This window comes from Diuraphis noxia, unplaced genomic scaffold (assembly GCF_037042655.1).
Source record: "Diuraphis noxia isolate RWA-SAM2 unplaced genomic scaffold, SU_Dnox_SAM2 contig0001, whole genome shotgun sequence".
NCBI lineage: Eukaryota > Metazoa > Arthropoda > Insecta > Hemiptera > Aphididae > Diuraphis > Diuraphis noxia.
In genome coordinates, this window is record NW_028301711.1 from 51797588 (window position 1) to 51823199 (window position 25612).

A 25612-nucleotide genomic window follows, 5' to 3' on the forward strand; every position below is an offset into this window, starting at 1 on the left:
TGATGAAATCGGTGGAACTGATATTGATATACCTACTCGTATGATTAACTTGTATTAGTTCATACTCAAGACAACTAAATATATATAAACGATAAAAGATGGTTTAAAGTAAATAATTTTCTCGTTATCATCTATAAGATATAAATTACATTAAGTACCTAAGGTAAATAAAATAAAAGATATATATTATGTAGTATATATTACTTATATACATATATAATATGATATAAATTGTGTTATAAATAATACATAAAAACGTAGGTTAATGTTCAATTATAACGGAACGTATTTTTTTTTCGTTTTAAAGTTAGTATAATATATAGGTACCATGAATGTAATGTACTAAACAACTATATATTTTCGTTATCGATATACGTTTTTATATACACTCACACGAATTCAAGAGCCATTATGATACTTGTTAAAAAATAAGCACATACCAAATAATTCTTAATTCACAACAAACGATTATTAGCAATATTTGTGCGTCTTGGATAGTCAATCATTAGCCAAGACTGAGTTAACACGTATAGTTGTATATGGTGGTCAATCCATAATAATATTGAGACTGCTATTTATTTTATTTTTTTTTATGAGTAGGTACCTACACTGATTTTTAAAAATGTTAAATTTTAAAATTAATAATCGACATCTGAAGCTTGTGAGTATGATGAAATACAGCTTCCTATACAATATTATCATCAATGAACTGTTTTCATTTCAATTTTAGGTATTATGCACTGTTTTAATGTCAAGCCACCAACTTGTCGTCGGATGTTCTTACGTATTCGCATCTATTCTTCTGTCTAAATTAAAAGAACCAACGTCTACGATAAAAATTGATTCTGAAGATTCCTCATGGATAGGTAAATTCATTTATCGTTAATATATTCTACACAAAAATAATAATTTATTTTATACAACGACCAGAAATAAATGCTTATACTATTTTCAATATAATTGTCAGTTGTTCGCGTCTTATTCTCAAATGTTTTGAAAAAAAAATAATACAATTGTTAAATGCATATTAAATGTGTGTGTTGTAGTGATAATGTATAACATTAAGTAATAGAATAACAGTGTGATTTTTGATTACAAAGCCTAAATATGATATTTATGATTATTATCAATCATCAAATGTTTAAATCATTAGCTAGATGTCGATTGGCTTTGGTTTAACAGTCTACAAGCAAATATCGGGGTACCTATATATGTAGGTACGTTACTAGTAAGTTATTACACATAATAATATTATATTAAATTGCAATAATAAATAATACAAATTATCCTGCAATCTTGTTCCGTTACATAATTTTAAAAAAAAATTTATATTTCTTTATCTATATAGATAGTTGTTTTAATTCTCTATCGAGTTCGTAGTAAAAAGTTCATTTTTCCGTTAAAAATGTTTATAATTTGATTGAAAAAAATTCAAAAGGCGGTGTTTGATATATTTAGTGATTGAAAATTTCATGAAATTTAAAAAAATGAAATATTTCAATTATCATTATTTTTGTAGTTTTGTCTTGTAAAATATTAAATAATTAATCTAAATAAATTAAATACCTCATTAGTCATTGGCACACATATTTTTTATGTATAATAATATGTTGTATTTTTTTTGCTGTACCTATTATTTGATGTAAAAATGTAAAATAAGTAAAGAATAGGGAGGTATCGTATATTGTATATGTAGTATGAACGTGGTTACTTATATAGTTATATAGTTATATGTTAAAAATCAGATCAGAGTTTTCTTGATTGTGAATCTTTATGACATTTATTTGTATAGGAAACCAGTACTTTAGGTATATATTATAAAGATCATAGTTTTCTTACTAATAATCAACATGTTAAATATAACAAAAAACATAATAAAAATATTAAATATAATAATTAATAAATATTGAAAAGAAACATTAAAGACCTGATTTTTAGGAAACCGGTACTGAGGTAGTGAGGTATATTAGTATATATTATAAAGATCATAGTTTTTTTGCTAATGAACTTGAAATAATATAAATTATAATTACTGTAATCTAGTTATCTCCTGAATTGGTGAGAAGATAAAATTAATAATGCAGTAGTGCCAAATTGTGAAATAATTAATAAAAATCTAATATTTCACAAAACATTGAAATATTTCTCATACTTCAAACACTAGATATATTCATATTAATATGTACAATATTTACATAATATCATTTTATACTTCAGATAGGTTTAAAAATGTAACTGTATTTACAAGTGTTCTTTTCGTATCTGTCATTTTAATAACACTGTTAATTTTTTATATTTTTATCATTTAATATACGTACAATAATCTTTAGGTGATATCTAGTTGAAAGAAACAAATATGATCCTTCGAAAAGGCATTCCTCAATTTTATATTTCAGACAGATTTAAACAGTTAACTAAATAGTGACTATATATTTCTTTTATTTTTCAACTGCTATTGTAACAATGTGTTAGAAGCCTTGTATTAAATTTTCAAATCTTAGAAATAAAAAGAAAAACTTCAATGAATTTCTATCTAAGATAATTTGAACATTGCCGTAATTTTTACGTATTTAGTCAAAATTTGAACTTTAAATGCTTATAAAAAAAAAATTGTGACTATATATTTCTTTTATTTTTCAACTGCTATTGTAACAATGTGTTAGAAGCCTTGTATTAAATTTTCAAATCTTAGATATAAAAGGAAAATTTTTTATGAATTTCTAGCATAAAATAATTTACGAATTTTCGTGATTTTTACATAATATGTTGTCAAAATTCAAAATTTGAATGCTTATAAAAAAAAATTGTGACTATGTATTTCTTTTATTTTTCAACTGTTATTGTAAAAATATGTTAGGAGCCTTGTATTAAATTTTCAAGCTTTTCTACCGAACACATACATTTTTATCGATATTTATAGAAAAAACAACTAAAAAAGTTGAAAAATTAAAATGTCAGTAAACAGCTCATAACAAATCTAAATATTTTGAAAATTTTATTAAATATAGAAAATGCCTATATAAAAATTCAGTGAAAATGTCAAGTATCTGCGGTCATTTGTTTTAGAGTTACACCAAATTAAGGAAATCGCTAAAAGTGAAATGTTGTAAAAAATTTAAATTTCAAATACTCATAAAAATTTAATTTTTATTTCCGGTGGACTTTTTATTTGTGATAAAAATTGAAAACTCTTAAGGAATCTTGTATTAAATTTTCAAATCTTAGATATAAAAGTAAATTTTTTAATGAATTTTTAGCATAAAATAATGTATGAATTTTCGTGATTTTTACGTGTGTTGTTAAAATTCAAACTTTGAAAGCTTATGAAAATATGCTTATAAATTTTTTTTGAAAATTTCATGGTGGATAGAATATACTTATATAAACATTCGGTGAAAATTTCATGTATCTATGGTCATTTTTTTAAAAGTTACATCAAAAACCAAAATCGATTTTGTCGAAAAATTAGTGTGCGTAAATTTTCCCGTTTTTCCCTTAATTTTTAGTTTGTTTTTCTCGATTATTTAGAAAAGTATTTATTTTTTACTTTTAACCCCCCAAAATACCAACTAGATTCACCTTCTGATCGAACGAGGTACTGAAGTCAAAAATCGAAGCATTTTTACTGCCCCAAAACGTGATGACAGACACAAAAAAAAAAATAAAAATAACAACACACATCATGGTAAAATCAATACATTCATCGCTCCGCTCAGAATCTAAAATTCAGAAGTTGAATAAATTATTTAGTAAAGGAAAATGTGAGGGATATGAGCATGCTTTATGAATCACTTTGTAAAATGTCTATGTTATTACCTTAAAGAAAAAGTATTGACTTTTACAAATTGTATAGAAATGATATCATTATATTATTTTCATCACAATATAAATTAAAAATATTTTGTAGCCATAAAATACATTTCTCGTGTTTCTGTACATTAATAAACAACCATGCAGTACATCTTACTCTCAATAGTAGTCAATTTTTATTCCTTTTAGATATCAACATTCAGCAGAAGGGTAAAGTATTTGATTACTGTTCTTCAAAGTAGTAATTATCTACTGTCAAAGCACAATGTTCTACTCAAATGACTTCGATTTCACCGTATTACACATATGTGTATCACAGAGATATTACACTGTCAATTTTATTCACTAATTTATTCATTACATAAAAATATTTACAGTATTTAAGTCTGTTTTAATCTTCAACAATTAGTTTTAAGTAAAATAATACATTATTATCTAAATAAACATTTATTTTTATTTATTTCTATAATTTTTATAAATTAATTCTAAATTGTTTGAAAAAGTTTATAACAGGATTTGAGGAAATTCAAAGATTAACAATATTAAAAAAAACTGTGGTGCATTCGATAAATATTTTTTAGTGAGGGGCAAAATCGATTTCGAGCATATAATCTTTCAGTGATGCGTAATATGTAAAAATCAATGTCCATTAAAGGGATTGGGGTATTTATCGATTTTACAAGCTAAAATAAGATGATAAAGACACATAGACACTATTAACCGGTTTCCTTAGAAATTAATCAAACACGTTTATAATATATCAAAAAAATAATTTTTATACTATTATAAACAATAAAAAATAAATATATATTATATTTGCTTTCCTTCAGTCTGAACCTTATTGCAACACAAACTTTTAAATAGGTATTGAAATACATTGAATAAAAAAATATTTAAGTATTATTTGTGGTACTTTTTTTAAGTGATATTTAATTTAATTTATCAAATACATTTTAAAATAATAATTTTCAATCCTGTAGACGATTTGCAGTTATTTCATAGTGATAAAACAATTACACTCACATTTCCGCATAAAAGAATTATTTTAATTTCAGACTGTTTTACAGTAAGTTTTGCTTAATGTGATCACTGGTTTATCAAATCAACCGTTTATTGGAATCAAAATTGAAAATCCAAAACTGAATATTATATTGAAAAAAAAAAGCTTTATGAATTTTAACTGGTTATTACGATTAATATGACCTGAACCAATGTGATCAAATTAAGCGGTACTCACTATATTATTATTTTTTTCGTAATGACTATAATAAACGATTTTAATATGATTGGCAAATCTAACAGTTAACAAAGTTGTTTTGCGCTAAGCCTTATAATTCGGGTTTATTCTGAGTAAAAGTTCTCCATAACTTTTTCTTCAAATAACTGTAAAAAGTATTAAGAATTTTTCACTTTTGACCTCCCAAAGTACCAACTAGGTTCACTTTCTGATCGAACGAGGGACTGAAGTCAAAAATCGAAGCACTTTTACTGCCCCAAAACGTGATACAGACACAAAAAAAAACACACACACATCATGGTAAAATCAATACATTCATCGCTCCGCTCAAAATCTAAAATCTGGTTAAAGTGTTTTACATTTGCCGTTTACAAAATGCAAAATTATTTAAATTCTTGAAAATGTTTACGTATTGGTTTTTCTTTTAATTGAAACTCGCGTTACACCAAAGGTCTAAAGGTGGTTTAGTGTTTTAATAAAATTAAATAATTACAAGTTACGGCTTACGAGTTACGACATCGAAGAATAGACACGATAATATATTGATGAAATTATATGTCTAACGCGTTTGTTCGAAACTCGTGACCTTAGAGTAATAGAATTTTGCATGTTCCAAGCTATCTAAAAACTTTCCGGAGATAATTTTAAGGATAATACTGTCAAATTTATTCTGTCTGTCCACCATAATTTTATAATATATGATAATTGAACGAGAACATGAATCATTTAACATTAATGCAAATACAATCAAAAACTTTTATTTATAACTTGAAATGGATATTATATACTATTTGTGGTGTTGTGGCCTATACTAGAATAATTACCTATTTGAAATAATATATAAATCGTTACAATTTATATTCGATCTCCATCGCTTAAAGCTAAAAAAATTTCAAATATTCATTAAACATATTAAATAATTATTCATTGTAGACTTAGCGTAGTACTGAAAATCATTCCTACTTCACTTACTGAAACAATTAATTTCTACATTAATTTCTTGCTATATTACCCACGTTATATTTTTTCAAACATTTACTGCCTCTTGATTCCAGTTTGAGTGGTTTTGCTTCAATTATTAATTCATAATATTGTGTTTTAAAATAATATGTTAGTTAAATGTTTACTGTTCACATAATATATTTTATTAAATAAAATGTTTATTGAGATTTTCGTTTACATTTAATATTAGAACAGTAAATTAAAATCTAATTAGAAATTTCAAATCTAATCATATTGTAATCGTTAATCATTCTAAGGATAAATTTTTAGGTTAAATTAAGGTTGATTAAATTCTAAGGGTTATGACTTGATGTCAACAAAAATGTGTTTTATATAGGATTTTATTTTGTGTTATTTGTGCATAAAAAAAAATCATGAAGAATAACGTTTTTAATTGCAATAATAAAAATTTAATTGTATATACTAACAAGATAAAAGCATCATGAGTAACATAGATTTAAGTTCACCACATAATAACGATACAAAAAAAAATTAGCGTTTACGAGTCACAACAATTATCGATTAACCACGATGGAAGATACATAATTATACTACTTTCTCAACTGTAATTAAATAAAAATTAATACATAATTATTCAATAATGCCTATTTGTAAGAAATAAATCAATTAATTCAAAATAATAAGTGTAGCCCTACTTGATAATATCATAAAAATCTTTTATGCAACTTAGTATCTTTATCAACTGCAATATCAACGTTTTATTTTAGTGATGAAAATATTAACAATAAACATAAGTTAATTATATATTGGTATAAATAATATAATTAAAAATATATTTGTACAAAAATGCATTTTATAGTTTAAAATAAGAAAGTATACTTAAGAGGTTGCACTACTTTTAGATTCTGAGTAGAGCGATCAAGTTTTTACAACATTGGATATTCACTCGATTTCTCGTGGAACGATTTTCTTAGTATTTTGATTCGCTTAAAGCTGTTTAAGTTTAGTACTTCACAGTATTCAATTTCTTTTTCTAAAAATATCAATACATTTTAATCGTTTGATAATTTAATAAGAGGTTCTTAACGACAGTTAGAAAATATTAAAAAAATAAAAATACATAGACGCGGTTTTATTTATAGGCATTTAAAGTTCAAATGTTGGAAATATTTATCAAACTGATAATTAACAAATTTTTTAATAATTAAAAATTTATAAAAACTTCTACTTTCATAGCTTAGAATTGAAAATGATTCACATAAATATTTTATAATGTAACTAAAAAAATAAAAAATATATATAAAGACAGTTATTTTGTATGGACATTTTAAGTTCAAATTTGGACGAAATTACATATAGAAACCAAGAATGATGATTTTAGTAGTTACTTTTATATAATTAAAAAATATTATTTGTGACTACTTGAAACTTGTAGAGTAGCTATATTACTATACTTTATATATACACAATTACATTTTAAAATTACATTTTTTCGAAAAAAATTAATTTTACTAACTAAAGTACTAATGTCTATAGTATATTACCTATAGTAAAATAAATTATTTTAATCATAGTCTTCTTCCATAATCATTTTTCTTATACAATTATTTTGTATCATTGAATTAAAATTTAACGACATCTTCACAGTGACTCTCTAGATATCTAATGTATCTCCATCAAAGCGTTAGTTACCCACTTACCCGCATTTTACTATTTTAGTATGGAATATAATTTATTTTTTTTTTTACGTTATAAAGTTCTGCCTTCTCAAGAATTAATTGAACGTTATAATTTTGTTTACCTACATTTTTTATTTTTATTTTAGTGTTTTGGTAATATAATTTTTTTCAAAAGACAAAAAATTATACAAAATACCTATAATTTATATCCCCACGAGTCATGACCAAAGCAATTTTTAATATTGTAAATATTTAATCAGCAACACTGTCACAAAAACAAATCATAACCATTGTCCCTCACCGCCAGCGTTATTTTCTCGAGATCAATAAAAGCAAATAAAATACATTTATCTTGATAACTGTAATGTACATACAAGTGTGAAATACAAGTGTGAAAACCATTAAATTACTAATATTGAATGTGTTATTATTCTCCATCATAAAGTCTTGAATAATGAACCGATCCATATTACTATATTATTACATCTAAGTGTTTTATGTCTGTAAGTAAAAAATGTGCATGATTAGTAAATTTAAAATAACGAGCCTGTGAACTGCAGTTTACAAACAACTAACACGAAATATTCAGTTATTATTGTTTTTAAAATTATTACTTTCGACGTGAAAGCAAAATAATTTTAAATGTTCATATTATGTTTATTGTTTTTACTAAAAATGTTTAAAAAGACATCGAATGCATTTCTTTTTAAATTAGTCTTTGATAGGTAAATTAATTAACTTCGGATATTTTAAATACCTAAGTACATAATGCTATAATAATAATATACTTTATGTATCTTAATACTGTACGATATAAATTAAAATTAAGTGTTTTTAGGTTCTATTGCTTTATCGGAATTTATTTAATATTTAATTTATTTTGAATGAGTTTCAAATCAAACAAAATAGTTCTTTTGGAAAATGTATAATTAATTATTGAGTATACTGCGTATAATAATCTATAGATATTTAATTTTTTCAGCGAGTATGCCATTACTGGTATGTCCGGTCGGTTTACTTTTAGTTGGAATACTTACAGATACGATTGGTCGAAGAAAAGCTCTTCAATTTGGTTATTTATCACTAATTATTAGTTGGCTGGTTATTGCGTACGCCAATTCTTTAGGAGCCATTATAATCGGAAGAACTATACTGGGAATTGGACTTGGTAAGCTTACCAAATTAATTAAATAATATATTTATGTGCTTTAAAATATTATTTTAACGTTGGTAATAAATAACAAGAGTGGAAAACTTGTCTTGGTGACGCAGTTAGAATCCTTTGTTGAAAAATTAATTTCAACCTTCGAGCAATTATTATACACCAGTAAGAGTAAAATGAAAAAAAATGCTTTGAAGTATTTTTGTTTAAAATTGTAATCTTATAACTTTTATTTATTACCATTTACCGTCCTCGACACTGTGTTTCATTCTATAGTATAGGTTATAGCTACATACATGCGTGGTGAGAAAATGCGAATAGTTTGAAATTAGGAGCTGCCGTTAAAGTTTAGAGAAAGCGTCAACTGTTAAATTTATGTTATTCATCTGTTTATTGTAATTACACAAGTGTGGTGTAATTAGTAAGTTGTAGGGTTTGAAAATGTCATGAAATTTAAAATTTTGAAACATTTCAAATGCGTGAAATATTTCAATATAAAAAAATTATTTTTTTTAAATAAGTTATATTTTTACTTATAGTTGTCATTATTTACCTTCACAATTTTATAATATTAGGAAAAATAATCACAAACTATTCATTAGTGATGACTTTCTTTCGTTAAATTATTGATAAATAATTGGTAGTTGCCATATTCATATACAAGTTATTTCTTAATCTGATCGTATATTATGTCTATATAATACAAATTATGGTAAATATCCACCAAGGCTACGATAACTTACTTTTCTCGAATGACGTAAAAACAACTTGACGACAACAACATGTATATTATAAATATATAACATTTAAAATACTCTATAATGATGATGATTAGCAATACATTAAGTAGGTAAGTTTCGATTAAATTAATTTCAAAAAATTAGTGTCTACGTAGAATTTCACAGTTTTTGGTAGATATATACACGCGTAAAGTTTTTCAATAAATCAGTACTTACTATAATGTAGTAAATATATACTTACCACATAAGTACAATAGTACATACTATTTTATTCTTAACTTTATAGTCAGAAAAAATTATAATATTGATGAACAACATTTAAATTAAAATCAAAAGATATAATTTCGATTTAAAACTCTGTCTATAATAATTCACTGCTTGTTGCTTGTAGCTAATTTTGTACCGCATTGATTTCGTTTGACCTCGAGTATCCGACCGAATATAATAAATTGTGCGCAGACATGTACGACAAAGTGCGAACTGACAAAAACATAATAATAATAATAGAACGTACGTATAAATGTAACATCAGCGAATTCTTTGGAATTACTTGTGTTAGCAGTACGTCAAATATCGAACCGATTCGTTAAAGTGTTTTCGGGTATTGCCAGTGGGTTGAAAGTATACCTATATAGTATATACAGTATACGCCAATATTATACACAATGCAAAATATTTTAAAACAATGAATGTCTATCACTGATTTTGAGTCACCATTTTTCGAAACGATTTCATAATTAATGTAGTAACAGTCTTGTCGTAGAAAAATCACGAATTTGTAATTTATTATTACAAATATATATAAGAACATGATTTCGACATAGTATCCGATCGAGTAATTGCAATCCAGATAAGATAATTGCATGTCATATATTAAATATACTTTATATTTCACAGATTTTAAATTCTGAACGGAGTGATGAATGTATTGATTTTACAATGATATGTTTTTTTTTTGTGTGTCTGTGTACATCATAACTACTCGAAATAATTCTTAAATTTCAAACTTTGGGGGTGGTTACCGATGTAAAAGTGAATATCCTTGGTACATCATTGGGGTCAGAAGTAACCATTTTCTAACAGTTTTCAAAAAAATCAAGAAAAATAAAAAAAAAAGTGACAGAAAAACGGGGATTTTTACGTAAAACTAGTTTTCGACAAAATCGTTTTTTTTATATGATTGTAATTCAAAAACTAATCACTATAAATACTTGAAATTTTGACTTTTTTCGAGTTATTTATAGACCACTGAAATTTTCGATTTTAATCAGAATTTTTTTTTGAAGTACCTATCGGTAAATAAATTTTGGATGACCAAAAAAACTTGAAATTTAATACAAGGTTCCTTATTGTTGAGTTGTTCTTATTATACCTAAAAAAAAATTAAAAATCGTTAGTAACAATTTTTTTTATAAGCGTTTATAGTTCAAATTTTTAAGAAATCTGTCAAAAATGCGAAATTTTGCAAGTAATTTTGAAGTTTAAAAATCATAATTTTTTTTCTGTTTATAAGTAAGGATTAAAAATATAACACTAAGTTTTTCATAAGTTTCCCTTCAAATAGCTATAGAGAAAACTCGAAGCGTCGTTATAGGAAAAATTTTAAGTGCGTTTGAATTTTAAATTTTTATCGAAATAGCGTAACGATAACGATTTATCGTCAAACGATTTTAAACATTTGTTATTATTCAAAAAGTATAAGTCGTAGATACTTGAACATTTTGCCAGTAATTCAGATTGGCATTTTCTTTACATGATTTAATTTTCAAAACATTTTGACGTTTTTGGAGAAATTTATAAACAACTGAAATTTTCAATTTTTCTGAAAATTTATTTTTGAAGTGTCGATAAAATTTTTTTGGCCCAATAAAAATACTTGAAAATTTAATACAAAGTTCCTCATAACTTATTCTTATAGTAATTAAAAAAATTATAAGAATACATTGGCACAATTTTTTTTATTAGCGTTTGAAGTTGCTTTTTGAAATTGTTTGTATTTATATCTAAGGTTAAAAAATTCAACACTATATTTTCCATAAGTTTTGCTCCAAAAGCTATAGAAAAAATTTGAATCATTGCATTCAAATTTAACCTACCCTAGTCAGAGGTCCACCCCACCCCCTAATGTACAGCAGAGCGACATCCACTTACACGCTTTTTTTTTGTATCTGTGTACAGCATAACTAGTCAAAAAGTAAGTTATAGAGAAAAAAAAATATAATTTACATATTGCAATTCAGGGATCAAGAAATGTCTTGTATTTATCGAAAATGTGACTTATAAAAGTTCGATTTTTAAGGTTCCACTGTTGATTAATCGAAAAATTTAATCATTTTATGCACTTTAGTCTTTAATATTAACTGTCTAATACTGTCTTCTATCTTTTTTTGCCAGATCATATTTGAATAAAAAAAATTTTAATAATATTTTTGTATTTTAATATATTCTTTTTAATTTTTGTATTAAATAAAATACGATCAATTATTAAAATTTTGTAATATATAATTTTCATATATTTTTCAATCTGAAAGTACCTCTATTGTAAATACTTAGCTCTATACTATAGCCCTTATAATATTATGACTGGCCAATGGCAAATTTGCATTCCATACAAAATTCTGGAAGTATACCCCTGAAGCCTACATGATTTGCAAACTTTGCAAAATTTGCAATCCTTGGATACCAAATGGAAGCAATGACAAAATTATTAATAATTATAACGAATACATTTTAGTTTTTAATAAAAAAAATAAAAATCCAATCTCGTTATTATTTGCTGAAAAGTAATAATTATTGATGCTGAAGAGAATTGTTTGGTAAAAAAATAAAAATAAAAATAAAATAATGCAAAGAGATAATTAATGCCATTTCATATTTCTGTGTCATAAAAATACATTTTTTCAATTTATAATTTATATAATTGGTTTTGTGAGAATATTTTTCCAAATGATTTAATTTTATATAAATGAAAAATTGAATTATTAAAATAATTGGAAAATTTTATCAAATGTTTTATTTTTTATAAATTGTAAATAGAATTATATATATATATATATATATATATATATATATAACTTTATCATCACACGCTCGTGAACCACAGCGTAATATTATGATGGCAATCGTAGAATATTTAATGACTTTTTACCAGTTGTATATGTTTTTCCGTCTTACTAACTGCATAAATTTTATCCATAGAAAAAACCTTTTTGCTCTGAAATGTTTTTAATATTGGAGTATAATTTGCCACATCAAATTAAAGGGTGAAAATATTAAAAATATTATCTAAAATCTAAGGCGAGCCGAGAGGTATTTTTGACATTTATATTATGATGGAAGTTATAAGCAATAAAAAATTTACAAAATTTTATAATCTTAAAGTTATTTTAATAGTTTATACAGTTTATACAGTCTTTTTACAGTCAATTAATTATGAGTCATTTTGTGTGTCTTTTCACTCTCATATTAGAAAAAAAAACGGAGTAGTACTTAATATTTGTTAAATTATTATACGTTAGAAATAAGGAGATATACATCAGAAATAATGTCCATACAATCTAAAAAATAGTTTTAAATAACAGCGAATACAAAATACATATAAGGGTTTAATTTTAAATAACAATAAACTCAAAAGATTCGTATAACGTTTAATTTAAAAAAAAAAGGTACCTAAAACAAAATTTTTGTTCAGTGAGTACAAGGCCGATATGCTCAGATACAGAGTAATTCATCCTGGCATGTTCACTATAATTTTCATAAATAATGCAGTTAGATGTTAAAAATCTGATAATTGAACTTTTTAAACGTATTTAAAAACCATATTTATAAGCTGTTGAGATTGATTATATTACTTAAAGAACAATATGTGATCAATGGATATGCAAATTGATTTTTTTTCCAAATAAGAATTTTAATCCTCTACTATGAATATTTAGCTGCTAATTTTTGTAAATATTTTAATTTAACTACCAACTTAATTAAAAGTTTAAACATATAGTTTTTCAGTTATTAAAATATTCATACTAACGAATAACGACAATTAATTGATATTAATTTATGTTTAATTTATAATTTTTAAAAATTAACAGAATATAATATAATAAATATTAGATCCAATATTAGATCTATGTAATATTTTTATAAAATCATTGTTAAGGTATTTTACCCTGAGAAACCATTCATTCAAACTTGAACTAGGTGAAACAAAACTTTTAAAAATATGATTCACTACATAATTTATATTAAAAAAAGGTTTTAGTTTGAAAAACACAAGTTTGTATCTCCATAGAATACTATTTAATTGTACTACAAAAATCTATAGAATTTGATAATGTGGTTAGGTTACCCTATTATATTATTGCAGTTTAAAATTTCGCTTTAGTTTGTAATTATAATATTATTCGTACCTACTTCGGAGTATGATGTGTCTTCTCATCATACACTGACGATATTCCAATGGCGGTAGTATGGAACACGTCAATGATAAATATAAAAATAAGCTATGGAATAATAATATTATAATATTATGCAAAAATGTTATAGACTGTGACATACTTTATTAACGCGTGGAGCCGTGGACGCACGATAAAAATATTTTACATATTTCACACGATATTTATTTAGTTCATGATAAACGAAGACATTTTCAAAATTTAAAATAACTAAAAATAAACATTTCAAAATATTTTCTCTTATAATAACGCAAGCAGTTAGACAATGTATAATAAAATATAACATACAAAAATAAATATATATATTAAAACAATATTAAATTAAATACGTAATACAATGAAAACTCAATAAATAATCTAACCAAGTATATTATTCGTCCAGTACTTATATGTCTGCAAACAAGATAGAGTAAATTTTATAAAAATAAATAAATGATTTCGAAGAATGCCTAAAGTTCAGTAATGAAGGTGTCATAAAATAATTATGATAATTTTTTGAAATATTTACAAGCAACGTTTTTAAAATTGATGGTAAAATGCACAATAGTTTTATTTAAGATGAATTTTAAGTTAAAACAATTTAGGTAACGTTTAATAGAATTTAAGATATTTTTGTATATTTTCAAAAATAATAAATGCGAATTTTACTATTTATTATTGCATATTAGGGCGGGACACTTTTCGGTCAAAATGAACCTTTCCCTTTTTGGCCATTTCACTTTTCAGCCAGCACACTATTTTGGTCAGTGGAATATTCTTTTCACATTTTATTTTTGTTAAACTACCAAAACACAACTTTTTTTAATAGACTGTATAAAATAATAACATATATAAAAAAAAATTAATATATTAATTATATATACATTAAGATCAAATTATTTTGCATGTCTAAGTACTTTATTGATATATACGACAGCAGAAACAATGATACATATATGTACACGGATAGAAACACACTGAAATATAATTGACAAGAATAAGATACCTATAATACAATATAATAAAGATAAAAGTAATAATAATAATAATAATAATGACATCAAAAATTATTGTATACGAGTATGCGTCAATAATTGTCAATTATTAATTTATAATATATTGAATTAAGTTAAAAAGTATACAAAATAAAAGTTATATTATATTATTCATTTACACAACAAGTATAAAATTATGTGGATTTTAAATTTTTTATAGTTATAACACTTATAACACATACGTTTAATAAATTCTATTCGTGTTATTTCTCCTCTCTCATAAAAGAATATTTCATTGGTGACCAAAATAGTGTGCTGTCCGAAAACGATCATTTCAGAATGGCTGAAAAGGGAAGGTTTATTTTGGCCGAAAACGGTGCCACCCGCATAATATCTCTAGATAATAATATTTTTTTGACCCCAATTATAAATATATAAACTACAAATAATGACGAGATTAAAAAAAAAACAAGTTATGGTTCTCTTTTAAAAATCAAACTTTGCGCTTAAAAGAGAGAGTTCTTTTTATAACAATTATTTAAAAAAAATTAAGAAAATAGAAAATAGAAAAACTTGCCGAATAAACTTATTCACTAAATGAATAAAATTTAATTTGAATGAATATAGATAAATACATTATTGTTTTTAAATATAAAACGATTGATATTTTGTAGGAATGGAAAATACCTAAAAACTATAAAAGCAAAAATCTTATTATTAAAAAAATCAACTTTTCTTGATGTTATATTGTTAATTCCATAATTAATTTTAAAAGTTTATATTATATTGTATTAATAAATGCTTAAAAAATTAAATATTAAAATAAAATTGTATAAAATGGTTTAAAAAAAAAGCTCTTAAACTGAAAATAAATATTTCACTTTTGAAGTATTTCGTAACGATCTATTACGTAAAGCAAATTATCAACTTGGAAACATTATTGTACTGTATATCTATGCATTATACATTTCACTGCATTGTCATGAAGAAGATAATGATCACAATGAAGTTCTACAGCTTGTTTTCCCGAAGTAAAATTTACTGACAAATTGATAAAGATGCAAAAATTACCGAAGGGAGTATTTTATTGATAGACATCTAATTTTAGTTCTGATACGTTTTAAATGTGACTTTCAAACTTTGCGTATCTTTTTTTCCTTTATACTGGGTTATAATTGAATTTCCAATATGTATTTTAATATTTTCCAGTTTTTGCATTACCCTTTTATTGTCTCTGTCTGGCCTTTCATTCAAATTCTGCGTCATATTAATATTCTGTTTTATTTTATTTTAGCCCGGTCACTACATCGCACAAAATCAGTACCTAATTATAGACGATCCATGTTGATACGTACCTAACGTAAATTAATTTTCGGTACAAATAATGTAATTTACAAATTTAACTGAACAAAAACAATCTGTTAATGTACTCGAAAATATGTGTAGGTATACTGTGTCTGGAAAATCTAGTTTTATATTTAACCAGTCTACATCGTTGTTAGTAAAAACGATTTAATTAATTTGATATTGATAATTTATTAAAGTATTAAAAAAGTAAATATATGTATTAGAAAAAAACACGAACTTCCATCATCTTAATTTATTATCCAACCATTTTTTAATATTTTTATGTATACCTATTAGTTTCTTATTTTATGATAATTTGTAGTCAATAATGTTATTATGATTTCAAAAAGTAATAACTAATAAGTGATACATACTAATCAAATAATTATTAAATTTAAATTTCTCGCCTAATTGTTAAAAAAATTGCTACAAGAATATTGTTTATTATAACTTCGTTTGCTTGTTTGACAGAACTTACTATCAATAATATTATTGATTTTACTTAAAATGTTCACATACAAAGTTAAAAGGATATTTTAAGATTAAGAGTGGAGTTGTATATTCGCATTGATTTTACAATGATAATAATATAGGTATTGTGTTCTTTTTTTAAAATTGTTTTTATTTGTGTCTGTCTTTAACTTTTGGAACAGTTTCTTTCCTGGTAGGAAAGTGAATCTAGTTAGTACTTCAAGAAGTCAAAAAATACTTAACCGTTAATAACCGTTATACTAGGAAAATCAGTTTTTAGTTTTTGGCATTTTCCCAGCCCTCCTCCCAGAAAAATAAACAAATCCAAATTTTTTTGTTGCCAAACATTTGTGCATCATTAGTGTGAATCAATACCTCAAATTTTCGGCAATCTAGACTAACGTACTATAGTACACCATGAATAGGTACAATAAATCTCAGCAATTCAATATGTAATAACGCAAAAATAAAATAAATTTAAATAATAGGAGATGAGATAAAAATATAAAGGTTTATTACGAATAATAAGATTATTAATATTGGTTATATGTTGTTATTAATAGTAGTTATTGTGTTTAAGTAAATGCTAGGCAAACCTTGAATGAATGCTGGATTTATTATAAGTTATTTAGATTTGCGAAATTACCTTCCTCCTGATCGTCGGAGGGTTCTCGAGGTCGTGATTCGAGAATGATCAAGTACACCGTAATACGTAATAATAAAATATTAATTATTAAATTATAGAAAATTTAATAAATACAATATAATATATAAAATTATATAAGTATATGAATATTGATGCGCATGCACCTCACTTTATTCGCAGCTGTGTTTGAATGCGCAGTTGACGTAATAAGATAAATAAAGGATTCTGGAAAAATTCTGGAAATAGTCGCACAATTTCACACTAATAGCGCACTAATGTTTGACCGAAAAAAATTTTAAATTTAAAAAAAAGGGGGCTGGTGAAATGTTTGTATAATTATTAATTGTATGTATACTCGCTATTATATATAGTTATCACAGAGAATGTTTTGTGTATGGTAGTTATGGTTGGTTTTATACTAGACAGGGCTGGTTACTCAAATTACTCAAAATAATACTCAAAAATCGAGTTCAAGTATGATTAATATTTAATAACTATTTCTCATATCTCAAATTTACTTTAGATTCTAAGCTGTATTAACTGTATTAATTTTACAATGAAAAGATATGTTTGTTTTGCGTTTATTTATTAAATAAATAATATTTTTAAACTTTTAATTTTACAAATATTACTATTAATAATTAATAATTATTAATTATATAATATTTTCATAATATTTTCATACTATTAATATAGTTTATAAATATATTGTAATAATATGCTGTATTCTAACTTTTAAATATTAATTATATTCGAACTTAAGTTATAATATTATAATATTGCTGATATATTTCATGCTCACGAAATTTTGTCCCTGCGATATTATTTTACAGGTGATATTACCTATATAATTGCGATAAATTGGATTCGCAATATTTTGTTGATAGGAACCTATGATAAACCTTTATTGCTTTTTAAGTGTTATTTTCTCTCAGATTTGATCTACGATGGAATAGATAAATTAAAAATGCAAAAAATATTATTTCAATTTTTAAAATGATAAATTTATATTTCGATATATCATGGTAAAGCATCCTTCAATAAATGTAAATTCTGTCATACTTAAATTATAGTAAAGTTATATCATTATATCTACCTATCATATTAAAAAACTAAGTATTCCTTTATGGTTCTACGAAGCATGCGTCGAGCACAGTCTAGCTCTATATTCACCTCTGATAGGAAATCAGTCAGTCATATCGGTGGAATAAACTATGAGTACTAGTTTATAAAAATCAAAGTATAAAAATTAATATAAGATGTTTATTTATGTATTATTCATTGTAAATGTATAAACTCTTATAAATTAAAAATATATATTTAAAGAAATTGTAGAGAGAAAAATTAAGCGGCACTGTACGTCTCGTCATTGAGTAGGTTTATCATTGTTGTGTAACAGTTAAATTTTAATACAATTATAAATTCAGTAAATCTTGTAAGATAATTTTATAATGCTATTATTATATTTAATATTCTTGTTAGTTATACGGATTATGTTACAAATTAGGCAATAACTTAAAATGAATCTAAATACTCTAAAAATGCGACTCTCGTGGTAAAACATAATTAAATATATAACGAGTCTCAAAAAATATATTTGAATTAACCCCTACAAAACAACTAAAATTATAATTTTCTGTTAAAACTTTAAAGAATACACATACATACATTCCCATCACAACATTGTATTACTATTTTAATAAGTAACATATAGGTATGCGCATAAAATATTGTAAAGGACTTGCGTCCGTTTATATATAAAATAAAATAAATATATATTAACTAATATCTAATTTCTTAAACATTTTAATTTAAAGTAGTCGAAAAAAAAAATGTGCATTTATATATTTTAGACTTTTAGGTTCAATCTGATTCAATTTTCTATCCTTAATAATAAACGTTTATCATTTTCTAAGTGTTTAACTTTCAAGCATTTTTTGCAAACATTCGTGATTTAGTTCAAATTTGAATTTCAAATGGTCTTAAAAATTAAATCCTGCCTATATTTAATATTTTTAAATTACTAAATAAACATTAACATTACACTATACTATAGTATAGTAAAGAATAAAAATAGTTAATATATATTAATATTTATTATTATCATATATAATATATATATATATATATTAATGGCATTACAAACAAATTGTTTTAAATTAAAAGGGGTAACTTCGAGCAGTTAGATTGAACATAATATAAGTGTCTTTAGTATTCACGGAGGAGTGGAGTGTTTACTTTACAGTTCGGAAAAGGAAATATAAGATGGGATTTGTGAATAAGTATAACTAATTAGTAATAATTGTTACATTATCTTGTCTAAACCAAGGTAGATTAATACCTTTGAAATGATACCTATTTAAAAAATATGGATTATAATTGAACTTTAACACCTAATCACATACTTAATAAACGTGTATGTCAATTATAAATTTGAAGGAATGAATGTTACCATTCTGGTAATAAATTACCAGTTTGTTTTGTACCAAATTCCATAATTTTTTGGAAATTTGTGTATTTTACACACCAGAAATTGAATATTTCAATGTATAAAATTTTTCTTGTAACATTATTGGTACCTGTGATTAGGTGATGTAACCATGAAACTTATATGTAACGAGATTTAGACAATGTTGAATGAACTTTTTATTTAAAAAAATTGTCGTACTACTGTTAACTTTTAAGAGATCACTGAAATACAGATCACTTAACTCCGCTGCGAGTTGTATGTGCTTGTACTTGATCGAGATGTACTTGAATGTTTCAAAATAAAGAATGAATTTAATACACTTAACATATATTTTAATATTTACCTAACAATATTTTTTTCTCAAATTATTGCATTAAATTAATTTATTTCATGTTTCATCTGTTGAACGAAATATCGACAGTATCGCAATATCAGAGTTATAAAGATAAGCAAATGATGTCATTTCATGAACAATTATGATAATAGGCTTATCATAAAATTGTTATTGTCAGACAGTGGCGTTTACAAGATGGTCTTGGGGGTCAGATCACCTCCCATTGGCTTTTTTTGTTTTAGTTTGCATTATGTAGGATGCACTATAATGTAATATTTTGTCATATTATATTTTGTTTGATGATAGGGTTTTTTAACCTTATAGATTAAACTGAATGGAATGGCAGCCAAGAACACTTGTAATATAATGGTGCAAGTTTCGAAAAAATTTTAAATTTATTTTTAAGCGTACAATTTTGAAATAAATGCTGGATGATTCTTCGTACTCGATCAAACTCAAGTGTTAAACATAGCCCACAACATGTCTAATTAAACTCTGAAGGTATCAAGTCGATAGCGAAGTTCTAAAATTTTTAATTAATTTGTAAAAGTGAAAATTGCATAAATGCTGGGTGATTACACGTAATCTGTGAAATTCCACCCGTCCGCTCAGTGACTATAGGGTCTTTGTTCGTTAAGACATGAAACTTACCATAGCTTATAGGTACTGCTGATAAATCACAATATTTTCATTCAGCTTTGAAAATGTCTGGCTTATTGCGTGGTTGTACAATTTTCAATGAATTTTTATATAAACGGGAGGCGTCAAAATGCACAGTATCGTGGTAAGGTTAGGTTAGGTTAGCTAGTGTTTATATTTAATAATTTACAATTTGCGAAAATATTTACACACAAATGTCTCGCTAAATACTGATTTTAGGAGTGGGGGATTTTCCGATTTTTCCCTCCCATAAAGCAATGTCGTTTTTTTTTATTCCACCCCCCCCCCCCTCTTTCAGGAATTACGTCTACGCCACTGTTGCCAGACAAGTTGCAGGTAGCAAAGTAAGCCACAAATCGAGTTTTAAGATTTACAAGTATGTGTTTAAAATTTATTAATAGACTATGGTTTCGATTTTTGTGGATTAATTATTATGCACTAGACTTATTAAATATTAAATCGTTTACCTATAGCTAAGTTCACGGTATCTTCATTCCACAGGTTCGGGTACGTGTATATTTTTGTACTTGGCTGAGGTGTGCCCTACCAAGTACCGACCCTTGTACTTCTCGGTGGTCACCATATTCGTGGGCATGGGAATGGTAACCGAGAGCATACTGTCCATATTCTTCGAATGGCGAACCGTGTCATTCATACTATTTGTATTTAGCACCATCAATTTCACGCTGCTGTTCTTAATACCGGAGACGCCCATGTGGCTTCGGGCGCACGACCGGTCTCGAGAAGCGGACATGGCCGAGGCGTGGCTGTGCATGGAACCAGCCGTTGCGACCGTCTCGGCGTTGACTGTGGCACCGGTCAGCACGCTGATAATCAATGGTGACGATCACCTGTGTGGTGAGAATGGTATTACAGCCACGGAACAGCCGACCAATACCGCATACTGGTCGCTCTTCACCAAGCCGGCTGTCTGGAAGCCGGCTCTGATCACCCTGATGTTCTTTCTCTTCCAGCAGGGCTGTGGGTTTTACGTGCTGCTGGTCTACTCGGTTGACATACTTCGTGACTGCCGCGTCCAGTGGGATGGCGTCACCGTCACCGCATTTTTGTCCCTGTCCCGAGTCATCGGTAGCGTGGTCTATGCCATGCTGCACCACGTCCGCCGGAAGACACTGGTCGTCGTGTCCGGCGGTGGCATGGCCCTGTCGCTGACCGTCATCATAGTTTACATGCGCGTGTACAAAAATGTGGCCACGCCACCTTATGGCGAGGTCCTCGTGTTTGCTTTCATTGCCTACGTGTTCTTTGCCCTGTTGGCCATGCTCCCAATGCCTTGGGCCATTTGTGGAGAGGTGTTCCCGATGGCCGTCAAAGGTATTGCATTAATTACAATATCTTACTGTGTGTGTGTGTGTGTGTTCGTTTGTATGCGTGTGTTTAAGCAAGTTACACCCAAGTCTGTCGCACACTATACCTCATTCCAAGAGAGAAGACCAATTTCACGTAGCAAATTCAATTTTGCCTGTGGCTGTCTGTGTCTTCTCTTATGGAACAAAGTATAGGATTTTAAAAAAGATATTTACAAAAACGTTGGTTAATAATGGTAAATAATGATGGTATTTTATTAAACGGATCACATGGCTTAAAAAAAAATTCATTTAGGTAAACGGCATCACACGGTAATATTATTTATACTAAATACTTGATGGAAGTTTTGAGTACAGCCGTTTTTCTTTTCGTCTAAAAATGTCTTATTGGATTTATAATTAAAATGCAAAATTTTCAATTTATTTACATTTTAGTTGAATTATAAATTTAATTATAGTTAAATAACTATAATTTGTGAGATTTCGGTCTTTTTAGGGACTTACTTTCCACCCATGTGATCAGGGGAACACTGACCACATGACCTATAAACCGCACCGCGTGTTGGCTCGAGAGTTAGGTCGATGGAATTTATAGGTTTTGTACACGCAGTGGTTAATGAAAACCAAAGATTTATTATAAAGGGGAAAAAATATTTTAAATAACAAAATTAGAATTTTAAAGGTAGTTATATGATTTATTTTACACAGGGCACTAAATTTGCATAGCAAATAATACAAAAAAAATTAACAATATAAATTTGGCACATGGCAAGTGCATAAGAAATATAATCAGATAAATATAATATAAAATAGATAATATTTCGGCACATGGCAAGTGTATAAGGAAGGAAATAAAAATGAATATTAACGCTACGGCTCCGACGAACGGTTACCGAGCACATATTATGTGAGATTTATAATACGTCAGTATGACATATCTATAACATATTATTTGTAATAAAGGAAACAACCCACGGCTCCGCAGGACTGTTACCGGGGCACCTCTGAGGAAAATCTGAGTATATAAAAAAGAAACTAGGGTGATACATAATCAAAATGAAAAAAGGGGAATGTTGGGGGGGGGGAAATAATACTTGACGACGACTGTTTGTACTGAGTTGATGATGTTTGAGATGGCTTCGCCCGCCACGGGCCTATGACGTCGCTTCAGCCCATCATGGCGGTATTCCGTTGATGGTGAAAACAAAAAATAATAACTGCAAGTCCGGGAGACGTTTTTTGAGAGTCAAACGATGTTGAGCAGAAACACGAGCACAAAAGACGTGTCGTCGATGCTGGCGAAAGAACGAAAAACAAGTGCCGCAGTAGATGTCGGTGGCTGGTCGTAGGCCGTTCCGACGTCTTGATGTTCTTGGGTAGAGAGGTGGTCAGTGTCGTCGCGTCGCGAACTTTCGTATAATGTAAAAAGTGGGGCAAACAGGTTGCCCTGTCCGTATGCTCCAGCGGCTGCGACCGGGACGCCCGACAGCAACGGCGGAGCGATGGACACTGCATGTGGGGAGAGGTCAGGGGACTAGTATTACATAACAGTGTTGTTCTTTTTTCATTTTAATATTTAATGAGCGCATGCATAATAATAGAGAGTATGGAAATTACTATGAGTTATATAATAAAAGGACTTGAACATATTATAAGATTATAATAATGATATTATGTAATATTCTAATAAGAAGCTTCAAAATTCTGTGACGTTACAAATTTTTGTATTAAAAACTTTATTTTTATATTATTTTAGGAGTAATGGGTGGAATTGTACAATTTTTTGGATACGAGTTAATGTTTTTATTTATCAAAGTGTTTCCTGCATTTGTGTCGACATTTGGAATGGAAAATGTTTGGTTAGTGTTCACAATATTCTCTTTTGGAAGTGCATTGTTCGGTGCATTCATAATGCCAGAAACAAAAGGAAAATCTCTCAACGAAATATTATCATCATTCGATTCTCGCAAAAAATCAATAAAAAATAGCTTAACTTAATATTATTGTATACTATAATAGTAATTATTGTTTTTATTTCTATAAAACATATAACATTATTGCAATTTCATCCAAAGAAATTTCAGATGTATTCTTCAATGCGCATTGAAATCTTATTATTTTTATTCTATTTTATTTATTGTAAGATACCTCATAGTGATGTGTGTGTGTTAATATAAATTGATAATACCTATTCAAAAGAATTAAATGTATATTATGATATATAATATATTTACAAATCAGGTTATGTGTAATTTCTTTCACATATTGATTATTATCTAGCTATGATATTAGTTAATACTGCCATGCATGAATCAAGTACCTAATGTTTAAATAATTTTTTTACTAAAATTAAATATTTCGATTTATTATTATACATTTATCAATGAAATAAAAATTATATAATAATTGAAAATACTATAGTAGGTATTATTTTGGTTTTAACATTCGTATCTCATATTTTTTGTTCAACTGAATTTTATTTCTCGAAAAGTATACACTTAATTCAGAATAAAAAATTTCTAACAAAATGAATCAAAAAAAATCATGTATTGCATCCAAAAAGATTCTGTCTATAGATATTTTTTCAATTTTTAGTCTTTAATTGAAATTGTTTTTTGTTTTTGCGTTAAATTTTACTCAGAATAAACCCAAATCACAGAACAACTTGTTACTCGACATGTAACAGGAAAGTCACCACTCTTAAGGATCAAATTATATATTATAAGAGAGACAGGGAAAAGAGCTCGTCACACGGTTTTTAAAATACGAGCCAGACGGTTTTTCTTAAATGTGAGCTAGACAGTTAGGGCTAAACAAGACACTTGGAGGCAAGTCGTAACACCACTCATAGTCTTAGTAAATTACATGTTAGAGTCAGGTCGTGACACCACTCACCTCACCATTTAACTATAATTGTAAATTTGTATGGAGTGAAATAAACAACATTATAACATTTATAACTAATTACATCAAGTGTTCATTTCTACGTTGATATATATGAATCGGCGTCAGTTGCAGGGACGCAACAATGCTATATAGTCATTCACTGGATTTTTCATTGGATAAGAGGAGAGGGGTGCATTTGTAATTAATAATTATTCATAGTTGTCACATCTCATAAGATTAAATACAGTAGTCACTCGATAATTCAAAAAACTCCATAAATAGAACTAATTCTCCTGAGAAAACCTCCATAATTAGAAAAAAATACATGTACCTATTCCGGTCCTTTCGATAATTCGAAATGTTTATCGGTGAGGCACACTCTACTAGTCTACTAATTCGAATTTTTTTTTCCACGAACCTCTATAATTCGAATTTCTTTAAACACGATTATATG

The 25612-nt window shown here is 26.7% G+C and overlaps 1 protein-coding gene across 1 annotated transcript; it reads left to right on the forward strand.

Annotated features, from left to right (window-relative positions):
* The first annotated feature begins 392 nt into the window (after window positions 1-392).
* LOC107170293 (facilitated trehalose transporter Tret1-like) lies at window positions 393-24512 on the forward strand. Its single transcript, XM_015520368.2, has 5 exons — window positions 393-661; window positions 731-866; window positions 8672-8857; window positions 21446-22279; window positions 24029-24512. The coding sequence occupies exons 1-5, from the start codon at window positions 623-625 to the stop codon at window positions 24268-24270; spliced, it is 1437 nt and encodes a 478-aa protein (XP_015375854.2). The 5' UTR covers window positions 393-622; the 3' UTR covers window positions 24271-24512.
* The last annotated feature ends 1100 nt before the right edge of the window (window positions 24513-25612 follow it).

What these genes read in the sequence shown, in the direction of transcription:
- LOC107170293 (XM_015520368.2), top strand. Translation starts at nt 623, where the DNA reads ATGTTAAATTTTAAAATTAATAATCGACATCTGAAGCTT. An exon ending in ATAATCGACATCTGAAGCTT is followed by an intron (nt 662 to 730) that starts GTGAGTATGATG and finishes TTTCAATTTTAG; the next exon opens with GTATTATGCACTGTTTTAAT. An exon ending in GTTCCCGATGGCCGTCAAAG is followed by an intron (nt 22,280 to 24,028) that starts GTATTGCATTAA and finishes ATATTATTTTAG; the next exon opens with GAGTAATGGGTGGAATTGTA.